Source organism: Conger conger, chromosome 3 (assembly GCF_963514075.1).
Source record: "Conger conger chromosome 3, fConCon1.1, whole genome shotgun sequence".
Classification (NCBI taxonomy): Eukaryota; Metazoa; Chordata; class Actinopteri; order Anguilliformes; family Congridae; genus Conger; species Conger conger.
Genome location: NC_083762.1, coordinates 18,101,522 through 18,117,209, shown reverse-complemented (window position 1 = coordinate 18,117,209; position 15,688 = coordinate 18,101,522). Strand labels below are relative to the sequence as shown.

Below are 15,688 nucleotides of genomic sequence, written 5' to 3'. Positions count from 1 at the left end.
ATGATAATGCACCCTGTGATCTTTTAACTAAATATAAAATCTGCATCACAAATGTGTGCATTTTCCTGTCGTAGTATCCAGAACCCCCAACAGGACAATGTCTGCTTGTTTTGGTAGGGAAATAAATGACCTGAACCACACATACAAGTCGTCCACCAAGCATGCTGCGTTTCAAAGTGTCAATTCTTTACAAATAAAAACAGCTCACACAAACGGAGCATATTTTACATATTTATTTGATGTCTTTAGGGGGCATGTAAAATAAATAAGTAGAAACAGTATGCCTCTGCAAATCTGTGTGAGTCCCCGTTTCATTTTGTGTACATTTGTCAATCTGTGTCACATTGTCCATCTCGTGCCTCTGTATGTATTTGCCAATGTCATATATTTGAGAAATGCCCCCCTTCCCCTCCACCCTGAGGTTCTCTTTTCCAACCAGTAAACCCACAGTTCACTCAGTCTCACTCTCTCTCACTCTCTATCCAAACTCCTCAGTCTTTCACTCCCTACTGCTCTCTGCTCCAAATACAACCGCTCATCCCCAGTGTTCACTGGTTGCACAGGGCAGTAGGGGGAAAGGATGGGAGTAGTTTGGCATTCCCAGTGCTCCTCATCCTTCCTCTTCCTGCTCGTCCTCACCCTTTCAGCCAGCCCGAGCGCTGAAGAAAGGCAGAGCTCGAATGAAGGACTCCAGCCTGCTGCTGAAGAGCTCACTCTGTAGAGTCTCCCCCAGAGCACACAGGGGGTTCTTCACAATGTACTCCACATACAGCTGCAAACACAAAGACAGTATTAATACACACTACAACCAGCACTAAGACACTCTCCGTACAGCACTAAGACACTCTCCGTACAGCACTAAGACACTGGACATACAGCACTAAGACACTCTACATACAGCACTAAGACACTGGACATACAGCACTAAGACACTCTAAATACAGCACTAAGACACTCGACATACAGCACTTACAGCACTAAGACACTCTACATACAGCACGAAGACACTCCGTACAGCACTAAGACACTCGACATACAGCACTAAGACACTCTCCGTACAGCACTAAGACACTCTCCATAGAGTACTAAAACACTCTCCGTACAGCACTAAGACACTCTCCATACAGCACTAAGACACTCTCCATACAGCACTAAGACACTGGACATACAGCACTAAGACACTGGACATACAGCACTAAGACACTGGACATACAGCACTAAGACACTCTCCGTACAGCACTAAGACACTCTCCGTACAGCACTAAGACACTCTCCATACAGCACTAAGGCACTGGACATACAGCACTAAGACACTATCTGTACAGCATGAAGACACTCGACATACAGCACTAAGACACTCTCCGTACAGCACTAAGACACTCTCCGTACAGCACTAAGACACTCTCCGTACAGCACTAAGACACTCTCCATACAGCACTAAGACACTGGACATACAGCACTAAGACACTCTCCGTACAGCATGAAGACACTCGACATACAGCACTAAGACACTCTCCATACAGCACGAAGACACTCGACATACAGCACTAAGACACTCTCCGTACAGCACTAAGACACTCGACATACAGCACTAAGACACTCCACAAATGGCACTAAGACACTCTATAAATGCCAGTAAGACACTACATACGGCACTAAGACACTCTACATACAAAGACTCTTTGGTCATGCAATAGTATGCAACAAAATGCATAGTATTACATTCATACTCGGGGAGAGAATGCATAAATAAACACCAAAATAGCACAAATACAGCAACCTGAGTCGACAGTCAATAGTTTACCCCTATTTTTGATGCCAGGGATGCTGTGGACTACTGAAATATATTCAGAATATTCTGCTGAGTCTAGCAGACTTTGAAACGCTCTTTAGATGCTGAAGTGGGCATAACACTTAATAAATAAAGTGCAGGAGTGACAATAATGTTCAGTTTATCGTGAATGTTTTCCACATATTATTCCGAAGACTCACCACTGTTCTTATAATATGGATGCTTCATAATTAACATCAGTTAGCATTTGTGTTTACATAGTTCAGATAGGGTGAATGGCTATTCAAATAATAAACATTGCATGGTTCAAAGATAAAGGAAAAGAGCCCTTTTCATATCCTTACATATGGTAATTGCTAAAATGTGGATACACACAGGCACTCACTCACTCGCTCGCTCACTCACACTCACACACTCGCACACTCGCACACTCGCACACACGCACACACGCACACACAGGTCCTCACCGTGCTGTAGATCTGATGCAGGACGTCCCTGCAGTTGGGCACACCCAGGTCAGTGTTCATCACTATTTTCACCCCAGTGGGCGTCTCATAGTAATGCAGCTTGTAGCGGCTGGTCTGAAAAGCCAGAAAACCATCTTTCCTACAAGAACGTGTGAGTCAAGGAGAAATGTCGGAAGGATTCTGATCCAGATGAAGCAGGATTACTCAGGTAGCTGGATAACTGTGGAGTAAAATCCAGAACTTTTTTCCATGTTCCAGGTTTTACACAAGTGCAGCTCAGTAATCCTGCTTCGTGAAACAGGGCCCAGGGCTATGCAGACTTACATCCACACAGGAAAAGAAAACAAACACCCAAACAAGTGTCCTTGAGAATGAGACCAAGATCCATTACAAATATATATTCAGACCACGGCAAAGGCAGGCACAAAGATGAACACTAAGATACAGTACAGGCAAGAACAGAGAGACAGAGACAAATAAACACAAATGGAGTCCAACCAAAGCACTTGAGCCTGGGAGATTTACTGAAAGATAGAGGGAGGAAACTGGACAGGCACATCACATGATCCCCAGTAGATTATTCCACTGGATGCCACATAAGCATGCTGCTCTGAACCCACACTGCCATATTCACCGACAGACTGGAAGGATACATGTCGAGAGGAGACATCTTGCTGACAAAAGAGCGTATGGAGAACAGCATCCCATACATCAGTTTATACTCCTGTGAAAGATATAGAAGAAATATATGAACCTCAACAAAATCATCATTATCCATCACCTTAACCAAAGTGCTCTTCCTGATGCCACAAATACAGATTCAACATGGGATATCCAAGTACGAGCATCTGCCTCAGTACAAGGCAATCATGGAAAATGAACTGCTATATGAATTAAATGTTTCTGGGAATATCTATAGGAAAACATTGCCATTTTCATTTTATTTTTAAATAATATGCAGGACAAAGACATGGGTGTCATGTGACCTGGAAAAAAAGAATATCTGAAAATCACACCAACTTTACACTCTGTAATACAGATCAAATCCAAGGTAGCTGTCTTACTGCTTACTGTTTTAATAATATTAGAACATAATTTCACAGCCAGGGTGCCACATTCAATTAAAGCACTAGTACTTTGTACAATATCAAATTCTGATTGTGGCTAATTGGCCATAATGCCACTCTGAGATGGGTGAGTCCATTTTGACTGCATTGGCAAGATCTTGGAAAGAGATATGCAGTAGCATGGGTTATAAGAAAGAGAATGGAATTGTAAAGGCAAATGGAAGGCAGCATACATGCTAATCCAGTCAGGTAGGGCCTGAGAGAGGGAGAAGAGAGAGGTTATCCTCCCGTTTTACACAAACATGTGCTTGTGTTACCTCCTCCTTGGAGATTCCAGCCTGCTTCTTCCGATTCCATTCGCTGTAGTGCAGACAGGTGCCATTTCGGTCAAAGATGTACAAGTTGTGGACAGTCATCTGGTCAGAATGAAGAAACTCAAGATGACAAAAGGTTCAACACATTTACCACATCGCTCCAAAACCTGAAATTAATAGAGTATCGTATACAAGACTGGTAGACTTTAAGGTTGGGGTAATTTACAATTTGTAGCTAGTTTGGTAGATTGAGAAAGACACATATAGACAACGCTCGTTTCCATAATTCCATAAGTATTCCATTCAACAGATTCGTTTGACAAATAGAGCAGAGAGATAAGTAAAACAATATAATTATAAACATTAGCGTTAATGTTATATTAAATAAGATGAAAATGATATTTTTCCACTAACTAAAATGTTTAGTTAGCTTGTATACAGATACTGCTGTTTTCTGATTTATCCTATGAACCAGCAAAACGTATTAGCATGGACTTTTCATTGAAGTCTCTTACAAGATGCCGTGTTAAATGAATGTATATCTTCCAGTTTACAGTAAACTTAGCTAGTAGTAACTTAGCTAGCAAAATAGCGAGTACGTATTATGCTTTTGCACCAGCTAGCTAGCTAGTTAGGTAGACTAATTACAGCTGGACAGATATCATACATATGCTAACTGCTTAGAAATGGATAGCCAGGTAACAAAACATAAATTGTCTCATATTTAAATCTAATTACTGATTATATTTTCATTTAAGCAGTGTGTCTAAACTTGAGGCCAGGGATAAAATAAAAAGAGAGAGAAGTGTTGTGTATGGTATGTTACCTCAATCTTCCTGTTTCTCTATCGCCAAGACCATCACATGGGTGTCTTCTGCATTGCCAGTACTGTTAGCTTACATTTAGCTATCAAAATCGTCGAAAACAGTATCAAGATAATATTATATCCAACAGCTAACTTTAGAGAAGTACCAAGAGCCTGTGAATAGCACAAACGTATGTAGTCTTGTTAATTCATATGCCAGTAGCTAAAATGTATCAGACTAGCATTCAATTGGGCAGCTCAGAGCCAAAATGGAGTGGGGAAGATACAGATTCTACTCATCACAGTCGCACAATAAAATAAAATTGATAAAATAAAATAAACCATTCCTGGTGTATGGGACATACCAACATAAATACACACTATTGCTATTGCTATTGCTATTGCTATTTCCTGTTGATCATACGCAATATACAACTTTGAAGCGTGCTTCACTATTCAGCGCTATGCGTACTACCCGGTTGGTAAGGTATTTTGATCACATGACACGATCCATACTCTACAGCGTAAAGCCCCAACGCATTTATTTACGCTATTTGCGTAGTATGTGGAAAACGAGGGAAGATCTTTGCAACCTACTCCTCAAGATATCAATTCACGTTGACGTAGACCACTAGGAAAACAAGATGGCAACAGCTATGGCAATGAATCGAATTCAGCATCTCTCCGGGTCCAATAACTTGGTCCCGGACTGGTTGAGCAAGGAAGTCAGCACTGGGGTGAGGTATTTTAGCACGATCTATTTGGAAATAGCGTTTTAAAACGTGTTTCCTACGTTAGGAACGGAAAGGGGCAAACTGATTTCTTACCATAGGGCCCTCTTGTATGAGACAGCAAATCTGTTCGTTCACATCGCAGTAACTTAACTTTAGATAACATTTACAGGCTTCATGTGCAATTTGTTATCATATTTGAATCATACATATCTTAAATATTCATGTTAGAAGAACCCCGCACAGATAAAATGTATATATTGCGGAGGAATATCTTTAAAAGGTAGCTAACAACTTAAGGCTAGGTAGCTAGCTAGCTAGCTAATGGTAAGCATTCAACATCATTGTAAATGTATCGGTGACATTGCTCTTTTGTAGACCACGATCATGGCGGTGGAGTTCGATGGAGGGGTCGTTATCGGTGCAGATTCCCGAACAACCACTGGGTAAGGGCCACAGTCAGCCCCTAATGGGCAACTTCTTTTTCTTTACTTATCCATGCTCGACAGGTTAATTAGCTTATGTATAATAACATAACAGGCTTATGTATAATCTGCTCGGTGCACAATAGGTTAACGCAGCACTAAGTGTCATTAGTCAAATCGAAGCGTTCTAGTTACCTATATCAGTGACGGGTCAGAAACATATGTGTGAAAATAAGATGTTAGAATGCGTCATTTTATGTCTGCTCTCCTAACCCTCATTCTGCAGTGCCTACATCGCGAACAGAGTAACTGATAAACTGACCCCGATCCATGACCGCATCTTCTGCTGCCGCTCTGGTTCAGCGGCTGACACACAGGCCATAGCAGATGTTGTCGCCTACCAGCTGGGCTTCCACAGGTGAGATCTGCATTACTCTTCCTGCTCCTAACCTGGGTTACGTTTTGGGAATCATCCCAGCATTTATACTGAGTGCTTCACAGTGACAATATCATGTTTCCCTCCTCCAATGAGTTAAGTTAGTGAGTGGATTTATGCAGAATCTGAGTGTCCCATCTCTTTCGATACAATTGCAAAAATATAGACCACCTGTATTAGGAAGCAGGATTGCAGAATTTGCTGGATAACTGCACTAAAAGTAAAGACAACTCAGAACCCTCCCAAATCATCAAAGTTATCCAGCTAATTCGGTAAACCTGCTACCGGCGCCTACTTTAGCATTGGTTATAGAACCACATTTAGCTCAGCCACCTTTGATGTGTTGCATCCACCTGGGTCATGGGAAATGGCTGTTTCGCGCCCTGATTTTTAGTATCACGACTCATCAGCTAAGGGTAGAAAGAGAGGTGGTTTCATACAGTAAGGTGTATGAAACCCTCCCTAGTTGCAGTTCAATTGTATTCGACTCTCCCAGACTGTAGGCTGGTTTCTTATGTCTGTCTATAATTCCTTTGCTCTTATTGCTTCAGTATTGAACTGGATGAGCCCCCACTGGTGCAGACCGCTGCCAATCTGTTCAAGGAGATGTGCTACCGGTACCGAGAAGAGCTGATGGCCGGGATCATTGTGGCAGGCTGGGATAAGAGGAGAGGTGGACAGGTAAGTAATCTTCCTTTTTTTGACCCATAGTAGCAATGCATTGCTTCTTAAAAAGAATCCATGTCAATTATCAAATGTTAGGCTTTTTTTGACAATTAAATACCGCAATTAAATCAATTTTCAATGTTTTCCAAATGTCTATTTTGATTGTATGGTCATGTGCCCTGTGGCTACTGGTCCTCCTTGTGTACCAATTGAGGTTAAACCTCCACCTTCCAGGTTTACACAGTGCCCGTGGGAGGGATGCTGGTGAGGCAGCCAGTGTCTGTGGGTGGCTCTGGCAGCACCTACGTCTATGGATACGTGGACTCAAACTACAAACCTGGCATGAACAAGGAGGAGTGCCTGCGCTTCACTGCAGGAGGTGAGAGAAGTGAGGGAGGGAGGGAGGGAGGGAGGCAGGCAGTGGGAGAATGGTTAGGGTATCATGTTTTATTTTTAGACGATACAGAGGTATAGAGAGTGGGATCGTTTGTGATGGGTGAAATGTGATAAGACCCCCACTGCATGCACGTACAATACATGCACACACGGATGTTGGCTGCCTAATTTAATATTTTCAGAATGGCTTCAAAAACAAATCAGAATGTCTTCATGATGATGTATAACATAATGAGTGATCAGTGAGCTGTCAGGTTCATTTGAGTTGTGTTACGGCTGAATATTTAAGTTGTGTGTGGTCTCTCTGCACAGCCCTTTCTCTGGCCATGGAGAGGGATGGCTCCAGTGGAGGAGTGGTGCGTCTGGCCGTGCTCTCTGAGGAGGGAGTGGAAAGACGGGTCATTCTGGGGAACGAGCTGCCCAAATTATCCACCGCTTAATCAGAAAAGCAAAGAAGTCCTGCCTTGTGCTCTGCTTTCTTCTGTGATCTGATCTTCCTGTGTAAACATACTGAAAGACAATTTCATTGTTTTGTAATGCTCTTTGATGTAAAAAGAAAAAGAAACAAAACAAACCTTTTTTTTTGTCAATAAAACCGTTTAATACAATGATATTGAGAGTCCTGACCATACTTGCACAGACTATGGAGCAATGCTGCCCAGCCTTGTTCCTGGAGATCTACCATCCTGTCGGTTTTCACTTCAACAAAACATGCCTCAATCAACAGCTATAGATTATTCAATATTCAGTGCTATGCCTAATACCCGCTTGCTAAGGTATTTTAATCACATGATACAATCCATACTCTACAGCATAAAGCCCCAACACACATACAGGACTTTAGATCTCCAAGAACACGGTTAAGCAGCTCTGCTATGGAGATTTCTGCTCCTGCAGTTGGGACAATATTCCCCAATATTTTTCTCACAAAAAATGTTTACATGTATTTTCTGGATAATGTTGATACTGCATAAATGTGTGTGTGTCTAGGATTTAACAAGATAATTAAATCAGATATGTCTCAAAGATAAATGTAGGACCCAAAGAGAATTAAGTTCTTGTGGAAACCGACAGAAATGAGTATGGGCTGAGCATGTTGGGAAGAGTGTCCAATACAGAGCCCTACAGTAAGATTCTACAGCAGGACTCATGAGTCACTGAAGAGATCAGTAAGTACTATTCATGTTTAATAAAATGCAAATGAAAACATTTATCAGAATTAAGTTGTTCATTTGTTCAATGTATTACTTCATTTACAATTTCCTACAATTTACTGCATCTCCAGCGTAAATTATGATGAAGCTTATCAGTCCTGATCTGAAAGCTTTGCTTTATATTGGCCAGGCAGTTCTGAGTAAAACACATAGGCAACATAAGATACATATGCTTGACTTATCAGAGCTGAGTCTCTGAAGTCATGACGCTGGTAGCAGTGGAGCTGTCTCCACCTCTTGATACAGGGTCAGTGCTTCTTGCGATCAAAGGCATCAATGACCACCAATCCTCTTCTCCTGTATCCCCTCCCGCTCCTTCCCCGCCCCTGTCTCTCAACATCCATTCTCCCACGACCCACTCATTCCAAAATGAGGACTCCCTGCTCCTACTGTCCTGTTCCTCCCCTTCTACCCGTTCTTCTCTTAAGATCAAGCTGTACCTCTTTTTCAGTTCACTTGCTCTCCTGTTACTCTCTGACCATCCTTGCCTCACACTCTCCTCTAGCTCGTTTTGATTTCCCGGATTATCCTTCTCGCTCATAGCCACGTGGCTCCATCCTCTTATCTCCTCCTCTCGGCTGATCAACTTGATCACCGTCTTCCTGTGCACCTCCCGCTCTTCTCCCCCTGCAATCTCTGCTCTTCTAGCACCTTGACTTGTGGCAGGTCCGTCTGTCCTTTCTGATTTTACTCTCTCACACTCCTCCTCCCCCTGTCCTTCTTTCCTGTCCCTGGGCCTGTCGACAAAAAGCACAGAGCGAAACATAGCTTGCACCCCTCCAGCACCCTCCAACGGCAGCGAGATGGCCCCTGCCCGATCGCCTACTTTCCCTGTCCACCCAGCATTCTCTACATTCCCTTCTCTGTCCTGTATCTGTCTGTCATGATATCCCAGCAGCCTCAGCGTATTTCTCCTCTGCTCCTGATTCTTACGGGCAAGAGGCAAATAGACCCTGAGGTAAGCTCGAAGGGACCAGAGGAAGATTATGCACAGCCAGAGGGCAAGCAAGACACACAGAAAAAGGTAGCCAATGAATAGCCACCAACAGTAAAACACCACTGGTCTCTCCTGTATTCTGCTCTCTAAACCCACATAGTCAGCAGTGAGAGACTGCTCTGTGGTCCAAGGAGGATCAGTCATGCTTGGATGATGTGCGGTTGGGGTTGTGGATAGAGGTGTGGATGGGGGTGAGGATGTAGATGTGGGTGTGGGGATAGTTGTAACTTGGAAAGTTAGGAATGAAAATGTATCAGTAGTGGTGGTGTGAGTCTGGGTGGGTGTGGTGGTTTGGCTAAGGGTGGTGGGCATGGTGGTTTGGCTATGGGTGGGCGTGGTGGTGGTTCGGCTATGGGTGGGCATAGTGAGGACATATATATTGGGGAGGATCGTACTGATGGCTGTGGTGGGCGCAGGGGTTTCAATGGCATCAATGTCGCTAAGGGGAGAGGAAGGGCAGTAGTCATCTTCAGTCAAGTCCATGATGACCCGGAGCTTAAGACGACTTGGACTGTCACACACCACACTCTCTGGGTCATTTGCAACCTTGGACAGGCCTGTGTGCACATAAACATTGTGACCCTGATCCTCCAGCCAGCCTGATAGATATTGCACCTTGCAGTTGCAGACCCAGGGGTTCTTGGACAGGTAGACATATGGGATATCAGGTAACTCAGAAAAGAACTGGTCTGGCATGACTTTGAGACGATTGTCTTCCACATCAAAGTTCTTGAGGACTTTGGTGTTAATGACCTTCAGCAGTGGCAATGGCAGCACCTGGATGAGGTTCTGGGAGAGATCCAGAACCTCCAGCATCTTCAGACCCTTGAAGGTCTCGTTGTTCAGAGTGTGTATCTGGTTTGCACGCAGGTAGATCTCCATCACTTTGGATACAGCAATAAAGGCTGAGGCTCTGAGTTCTTGGAGCTGGTTACCAGTGAGATGGAGGACCTTCAGAGAGGGGAGGATCAGGTCTGGCATATCCTGTAGTGATGACACTTTGTTGCGAGAGAGGTCTAACTCATGCAGCTGGTGGAATCTCTGGTAAGACGTCCAGGACAGGGAAACAAAGTCATTGTCTGTCAGAACTATCACTGCCGTAGCTGGATCAATTGCAGACGGGACATCGCTCAGAGCCATCCCGCTGCAGTTAACACGTGATCGGTGATCTTGATTCATGTCACTATGGCAACAGCTAGTCAAAGTCAGGCATAAGTTATAGAAACTCAGGAGTGAAAAGGTGGTGGTTTGGCTAAGGGTGGGCGTGGTGGTTCGGGTATGGATGGGCATAGTGAGGGCATATATAGTGGGGAGGATCGTACTGATGGCTGTGGTGGGCGCAGGGGTTTCAATGGCATCGATGTCGCCAAGGGGAGAGGAAGGGCAGTAGTCATCTTTAGTCAAGTCCATGATGACCTGGAGCTTAAGACGACTTGGACTGTCACACACCACACTCTCTGGGTCATTTACAACCTTGGACAGGCCTGTGTGCACATAAACATTGTGACCCTGATCCTCCAGCCAGCCTGATAGATATTGCACCTTGCAGTTGCAGACCCAGGGGTTCTTGGACAGGTAGACGTATGGGATATCAGGTAACTCAGAAAAGAACTGGTCTGGCATGACTTTGAGACGATTGTCTTCCACATCAAAGTTCTTGAGGACTTTGGTGTTAATGACCTTCAGCAGTGGCAACGGCAGCACCTGGATGAGGTTCTGGGAGAGATCCAGAACCTCCAGCATCTTCAGACCCTTGAAGGTCTCGTTGTTCAGAGTGCGTATCTGGTTTGCACGCAGGTGGAGCTCCATCACGTTGGATACAGCAATAAAGGCTGAGGCTCTGAGTTCTTGGAGCTGGTTACCAGTGAGATGGAGGACCTTCAGAGAGGGGAGGATCAGGTCTGGCATATCCTGTAGTGATGACACTTTGTTGCGAGACAGGTCTAACTCATGCAGCTGGTGGAATCTCCGGTAAGACGTCCAGGACAGGGAAACAAACTCATTGTCTGTCAGAACTATCACTGCCGTAGCTGGATCAATTGCAGACGGGACATCGCTCAGAGCCATCCCGCTGCAGTTAACACGTGATCGGTGATCTTGATTCATGTCACTATGGCAACAGCTAGTCAAAGTCAGGCATAAGTTATAGAAACTCAGGAGAGAAAAGGTGGTGGTTTGGCTAAGGGTGGGCGTGGTGGTTCGGGTATGGATGGGCATAGTGAGGGCATATATAGTGGGGAGGATCGTACTGATGGCTGTGGTGGGCGCAGGGGTTTCAATGGCATCGATGTCGCCAAGGGGAGAGGAAGGGCAGTAGTCATCTTTAGTCAAGTCCATGATGACCTGGAGCTTAAGACGACGTGGACTGTCACACACCACACTCTCTGGGTCATTTACAACCTTGGACGGGCCTGTGTGCACATAAACATTGTGACCCTGATCCTCCAGCCAGCCTGATAGATATTGCACCTTGCAGTTGCAGACCCAGGGGTTCTTGGACAGGTAGACGTATGGGATATCAGGTAACTCAGAAAAGAACTGGTCTGGCATGACTTTGAGACGATTGTCTTCCACATCAAAGTTCTTGAGGACTTTGGTGTTAATGACCTTCAGCAGTGGCAACGGCAGCACCTGGATGAGGTTCTGGGAGAGATCCAGAACCTCCAGCATCTTCAGGCCCTTGAAGGTCTCGTTGTTCAGAGTGCGTATCTGGTTTGCACGCAGGCGGAGCTCCATCACGTTGGATACAGCAATAAAGGCTGAGGCTCTGAGTTCTTGGAGCTGGTTACCAGTGAGATGGAGGACCTTCAGAGAGGGGAGGATCGGGTCTGGCATATCCTGTAGTGATGACACTTTGTTGTGAGAGAGGTCTAACTCATGCAGCTGGTGGAATCTCTGGTAAGACGTCCAGGACAGGGAAACAAACTCATTGTCTGTCAGAACTATCACTGCCGTAGCTGGATCAATTGCAGACGGGACATCGCTCAGAGCCATCCCGCTGCAGTTAACACGTGATCGGTGATCTTGATTCATGTCACTATGGCAACAGCTAGTCAAAGTCAGGCATAAGTTATAGAAAATCAGGAGAGAAAAGGTGAACCTCATTCTGATGATAGGGGTGACACCTGCCAAATGAAAAGCATAGACGACTGTTATAATGCAAGACTGATTATTTTAGTTCAAGTTGCAGTATTGTATGATTTTTATACAGGTCAGTTGATAATAAGTACTTGACATCAGGGAAGCTCTGTAGTAATATACAGAGGATACTGTAAAATGATTAGTTCTACCTTTTGTTACATTTCTATTCTTTAACAAACATAATCCAGACATGGATGAAAGGAAATTTACATAGGAGGAAGTACAATCTTTGGCTTGGAGTCCAATGGCAGGAGTCACATTAAAAGGTGTGCACCAGGTTGTCTCTTACCGTACACACACATTAAGTAGTTACTCTGACACAGACATTGTGCTTTAACTTGTTGCGTTATTGTATTCAAAATTACAACCTAGAAATTTGGCATACATTTCTGATACTTTATAACATAGTATTCACTAATTTCACATTTAAAATGTGTAAATGAGCATTTCAGCTTTTTTTGTGCAAGTATGTGAAGAGATGTGAAAAGGGGGCCTTGGAGTGCAATTTTGAATTTGATTTTTGAATTTACCCCATCCATCTCTTGACCACCAATAACAAAATGTCCAGAATTGCTACCCTGGGAAAATGCATTTGCTTAATTACAATGAGCAATGTTACTGTTTTTGCCCTGTGATAGATGGTCCTAGATTTGAGCTTACGATGTTGTCAAGCCTAAATATGTTTGTAAATCAGAAATCCCAGGATAAGCACTTTAATATGGCAACATCTAAGGCAACAAGTAATTCATCCTTACTTAACAAATGGATGAATCCATTTTACTTCCATACAGAATAACCTACTCCCCTGCATAACTACTTGCTGCTTAAGTAGAACCCACAAAACCCTCTATAAATCTTTCGTGTCACAGACTGTAATTTGTATTCATCTTGAGTTAATAATTCAGTAAAAGCCGTCAGAACATGCAAACTGTTCAGTGTGAAAAAAGATCTGAAGCGGTGGCATTATGGCTACAATACAAATTATGTATGATTAACTCAGAGATTTATGAAAGATAAATACAGGTATGATTCATATACTGAACATCTCATTGTATTATGCCCAAAACTGTTCACAAGGAATTCCAGCAAATACTATACTCATTACTGGGTATTAGCAAGTGTAAGATGTACAGTTTCCATTGCTGTGAATATAAAATGTGACACCAACCACTGAAATTAAGTAGTCTGCTAAGTGTCGGCTCTTGAGTAGGACAGCTCATAAGCTCATATAGCCATATTTTCTCAAAGATCCTGCTCACAGTTTATTTGGTCCTCGCATGCCTGAGTGATCAGTGCTCACAGGTAAAACACCCATTTCTTCTCAGCACAGAAAATACTGTGCTGAAGTGGAAACCATTTCATTTTACCAGTTTCTTTTTATCATAGAAACCTCAAATGACCCAACAATATATTCAATGTTTGCTGAAAGTAGGAAATGAGACCAAATGTCCTTACTGCAATTCTCTTCAGTTTTTCCAATCACGTCACTGCAGTGTTATTAGTCCTGTTGTTCTGCTTACTTCTATGCTCTCCTTCAATATCCTTTAATGGGTGTCAGTGTGGTTATGAGGGTTTGTATGTGCGGGTGTTAGGACACAAAAGATCTTCACATACGTAGGTTTCCTTGTTCTGCTGTAGTCATGTTCCAAAATGCGTTATCTCTGTTCCTCCTCACCCCCTGTCACTCAAGACTCCCTGACACAGCTCAAACCCAGGAAAGGAGTCAGTGCACTGTGGCACAACATAAATAGCAACAGCCAACAGCCCCGAAGCAAAAGTGATATAGCCTATCTGTGCCCAACACACTAACTGTATGGGGCTGTATCATCATTAGACATACAGTAGATGGGACACACAAACACACACACGCGCACACACACACACACACACACTCACACACAGTTTGGAACGCATCACTGTCATTAGATTCCTGGAACTCTGAGAGAGTGACCGTATAGAGACATATTGTTCTTAGAAATAACTTGAATGACTTTCTGCACAGTTTCAGTTGAATCTGTCTTAAGGTGAAGAAATAATGGGCCTCATGCAAGAACATTTTTGTATTCTTATCATAAATTTCACTTACTTTTGTAGTACGAAGGGCTCACCCAAATGTGTCACATTGGATTCAACAAACCAGCAACAAACTTCAGACAACTGTCCTAAATAGAGATGTCCATTATCATATATATATGGTACCGGAGGTGGTTTCCATCTGATAGACGGCCAATAGGATTAACAAGAACAAGGGATGACTGATACCTGATTGGGTAGACTGTGGTAATTTATTTTTGGCAAAACGTAATATGGTGGACAGTTGATAAACTTTCTTTTTTTCTCCTAAACACTCCACTAAAATACATTTAGGAAAATATTTGAGGTGAGAAATAAGCAATGCAGTTGCTGAATCTTCATTCATATTTGATCTGTAACTCCTAATTTGAATGCTTGATCAATACTGCCTGCCAGGTGCTGACACGCCTCGTATGACAGTTTGAGACCATTAGTAAATGTTGTTCCTACGAAAGAAAAAATTTCTAATCAGAAAATTGGTGAATGCCAAGTTAAGAGATCTAGGCGATTTAAGAACAAATCTGTTCGTACGAATGGTTCTTGCACGAGACCCAATATTAAGCATGTTAACAGAAGCAAAGCAAAAACTGAATACCATTTTCAGGCACACGACCAGGCCTCAGAGGATAAACCAGCAGAAATGAAATCCATAAAACAAAAGTTATTCTTTGTACTGTAATCCCCAGTGATTTTGTCCAGCTGTAATGACCATGGAGCTTTTAGCTCTAAATCATATCGAATAATCCCTCACACAGAAATATTTTGCTGACGGGTTATAACATTAATGTAGAACTAGCCTGCTATCCTGTCTATCCCATTGTTTCCATACAAGCATGAAGATGCTTAAAATAAAATATAAAAAGTACTTTTTTTTTAGAAATGGAATAGAAAATAGAAATATAAGTATGATGGAAAATTAGTCATCACTAATTATCAGGTCGATTACCTCATTTGTTAATACAGCCGTCTCCTTACACTGGTTAATGACAGTACATTCATATTTTAGTTCAGTTTTCACTGGTGACTCAGGAAAACAGAAAAGGCGCTGTAACCTTTACCTACCGTAAAATCCCTCGACCATATAACATCTCAACCAATCGAAATCACTGAGCACAGAATAAAAATGATATTAAATTCTCTTTATTTTTTTCTCAACCAAAGCCA

General features: G+C 43.0%; 3 protein-coding genes across 5 annotated transcripts; 1 reads left to right on the top strand and 2 right to left on the bottom strand.

The window, feature by feature from the left end:
- Nucleotides 1-218: 218 nt before the first annotated feature.
- Nucleotides 219-4,928, bottom strand: trappc1 (trafficking protein particle complex subunit 1). 2 transcript variants are annotated; one of them, XM_061234513.1, is made up of 5 exons: nucleotides 4,467-4,928; nucleotides 3,644-3,742; nucleotides 2,913-2,983; nucleotides 2,260-2,398; nucleotides 219-772 (listed from the first exon to the last, which is right to left on the bottom strand). In XM_061234513.1, the coding sequence occupies exons 2-5, from the start codon at nucleotides 3,740-3,742 to the stop codon at nucleotides 644-646; spliced, it is 438 nt and encodes a 145-aa protein (XP_061090497.1). In that variant the 5' UTR covers nucleotides 4,467-4,928; the 3' UTR covers nucleotides 219-643. The 2 variants fall into 2 exon arrangements, with proteins under 2 accessions (XP_061090497.1, XP_061090498.1); XM_061234514.1 differs by lacking the exon at nucleotides 4,467-4,928 and adding an exon at nucleotides 4,156-4,420.
- An 88-nt stretch (nucleotides 4,929-5,016) lies between these two features.
- On the top strand, nucleotides 5,017-7,712 carry psmb6 (proteasome 20S subunit beta 6). The gene is made up of 6 exons (XM_061234512.1): nucleotides 5,017-5,182; nucleotides 5,555-5,622; nucleotides 5,888-6,019; nucleotides 6,589-6,718; nucleotides 6,938-7,082; nucleotides 7,412-7,712. The coding sequence occupies exons 1-6, from the start codon at nucleotides 5,090-5,092 to the stop codon at nucleotides 7,537-7,539; spliced, it is 696 nt and encodes a 231-aa protein (XP_061090496.1). The 5' UTR covers nucleotides 5,017-5,089; the 3' UTR covers nucleotides 7,540-7,712.
- LOC133123861 (SLIT and NTRK-like protein 2) lies at nucleotides 7,180-14,038 on the bottom strand. Of its 2 annotated transcripts, XM_061234511.1 has the most exons (3): nucleotides 13,907-14,038; nucleotides 9,706-12,435; nucleotides 8,868-9,050 (listed from the first exon to the last, which is right to left on the bottom strand). In XM_061234511.1, the coding sequence occupies exons 2-3, from the start codon at nucleotides 12,413-12,415 to the stop codon at nucleotides 9,001-9,003; spliced, it is 2,760 nt and encodes a 919-aa protein (XP_061090495.1). In that variant the 5' UTR covers nucleotides 12,416-12,435; nucleotides 13,907-14,038; the 3' UTR covers nucleotides 8,868-9,000. The 2 variants fall into 2 exon arrangements, with proteins under 2 accessions (XP_061090494.1, XP_061090495.1); XM_061234510.1 differs by having other exon boundaries at nucleotides 7,180-12,435; nucleotides 13,907-14,033.
- Nucleotides 14,039-15,688: the final 1,650 nt, after the last annotated feature.

Bases quoted from the DNA above. Each gene is read 5' to 3' on its own strand.
- trappc1 (XM_061234513.1), bottom strand. From the start codon at position 3,742: ATGACTGTCCACAACTTGTACATCTTTGACCGAAATGGCACCTGTCTG. The intron at 2,984-3,643 runs GTAACACAAGCA...TATCTTTCACAG, and splicing joins CTGGAATCTCCAAGGAGGAG to GAGTATAAACTGATGTATGG. The intron at 773-2,259 runs GTGAGGACCTGT...TTGTGTTTGCAG, and splicing joins TGCATCAGATCTACAGCACG to CTGTATGTGGAGTACATTGT.
- psmb6 (XM_061234512.1), top strand. From the start codon at position 5,090: ATGGCAACAGCTATGGCAATGAATCGAATTCAGCATCTCTCCGGGTCC. The intron at 5,183-5,554 runs GTGAGGTATTTT...GCTCTTTTGTAG, and splicing joins GCAAGGAAGTCAGCACTGGG to ACCACGATCATGGCGGTGGA. The intron at 5,623-5,887 runs GTAAGGGCCACA...CTCATTCTGCAG, and splicing joins GATTCCCGAACAACCACTGG to TGCCTACATCGCGAACAGAG.
- LOC133123861 (XM_061234510.1), bottom strand. From the start codon at position 12,415: ATGAGGTTCACCTTTTCTCTCCTGATTTTCTATAACTTATGCCTGACT.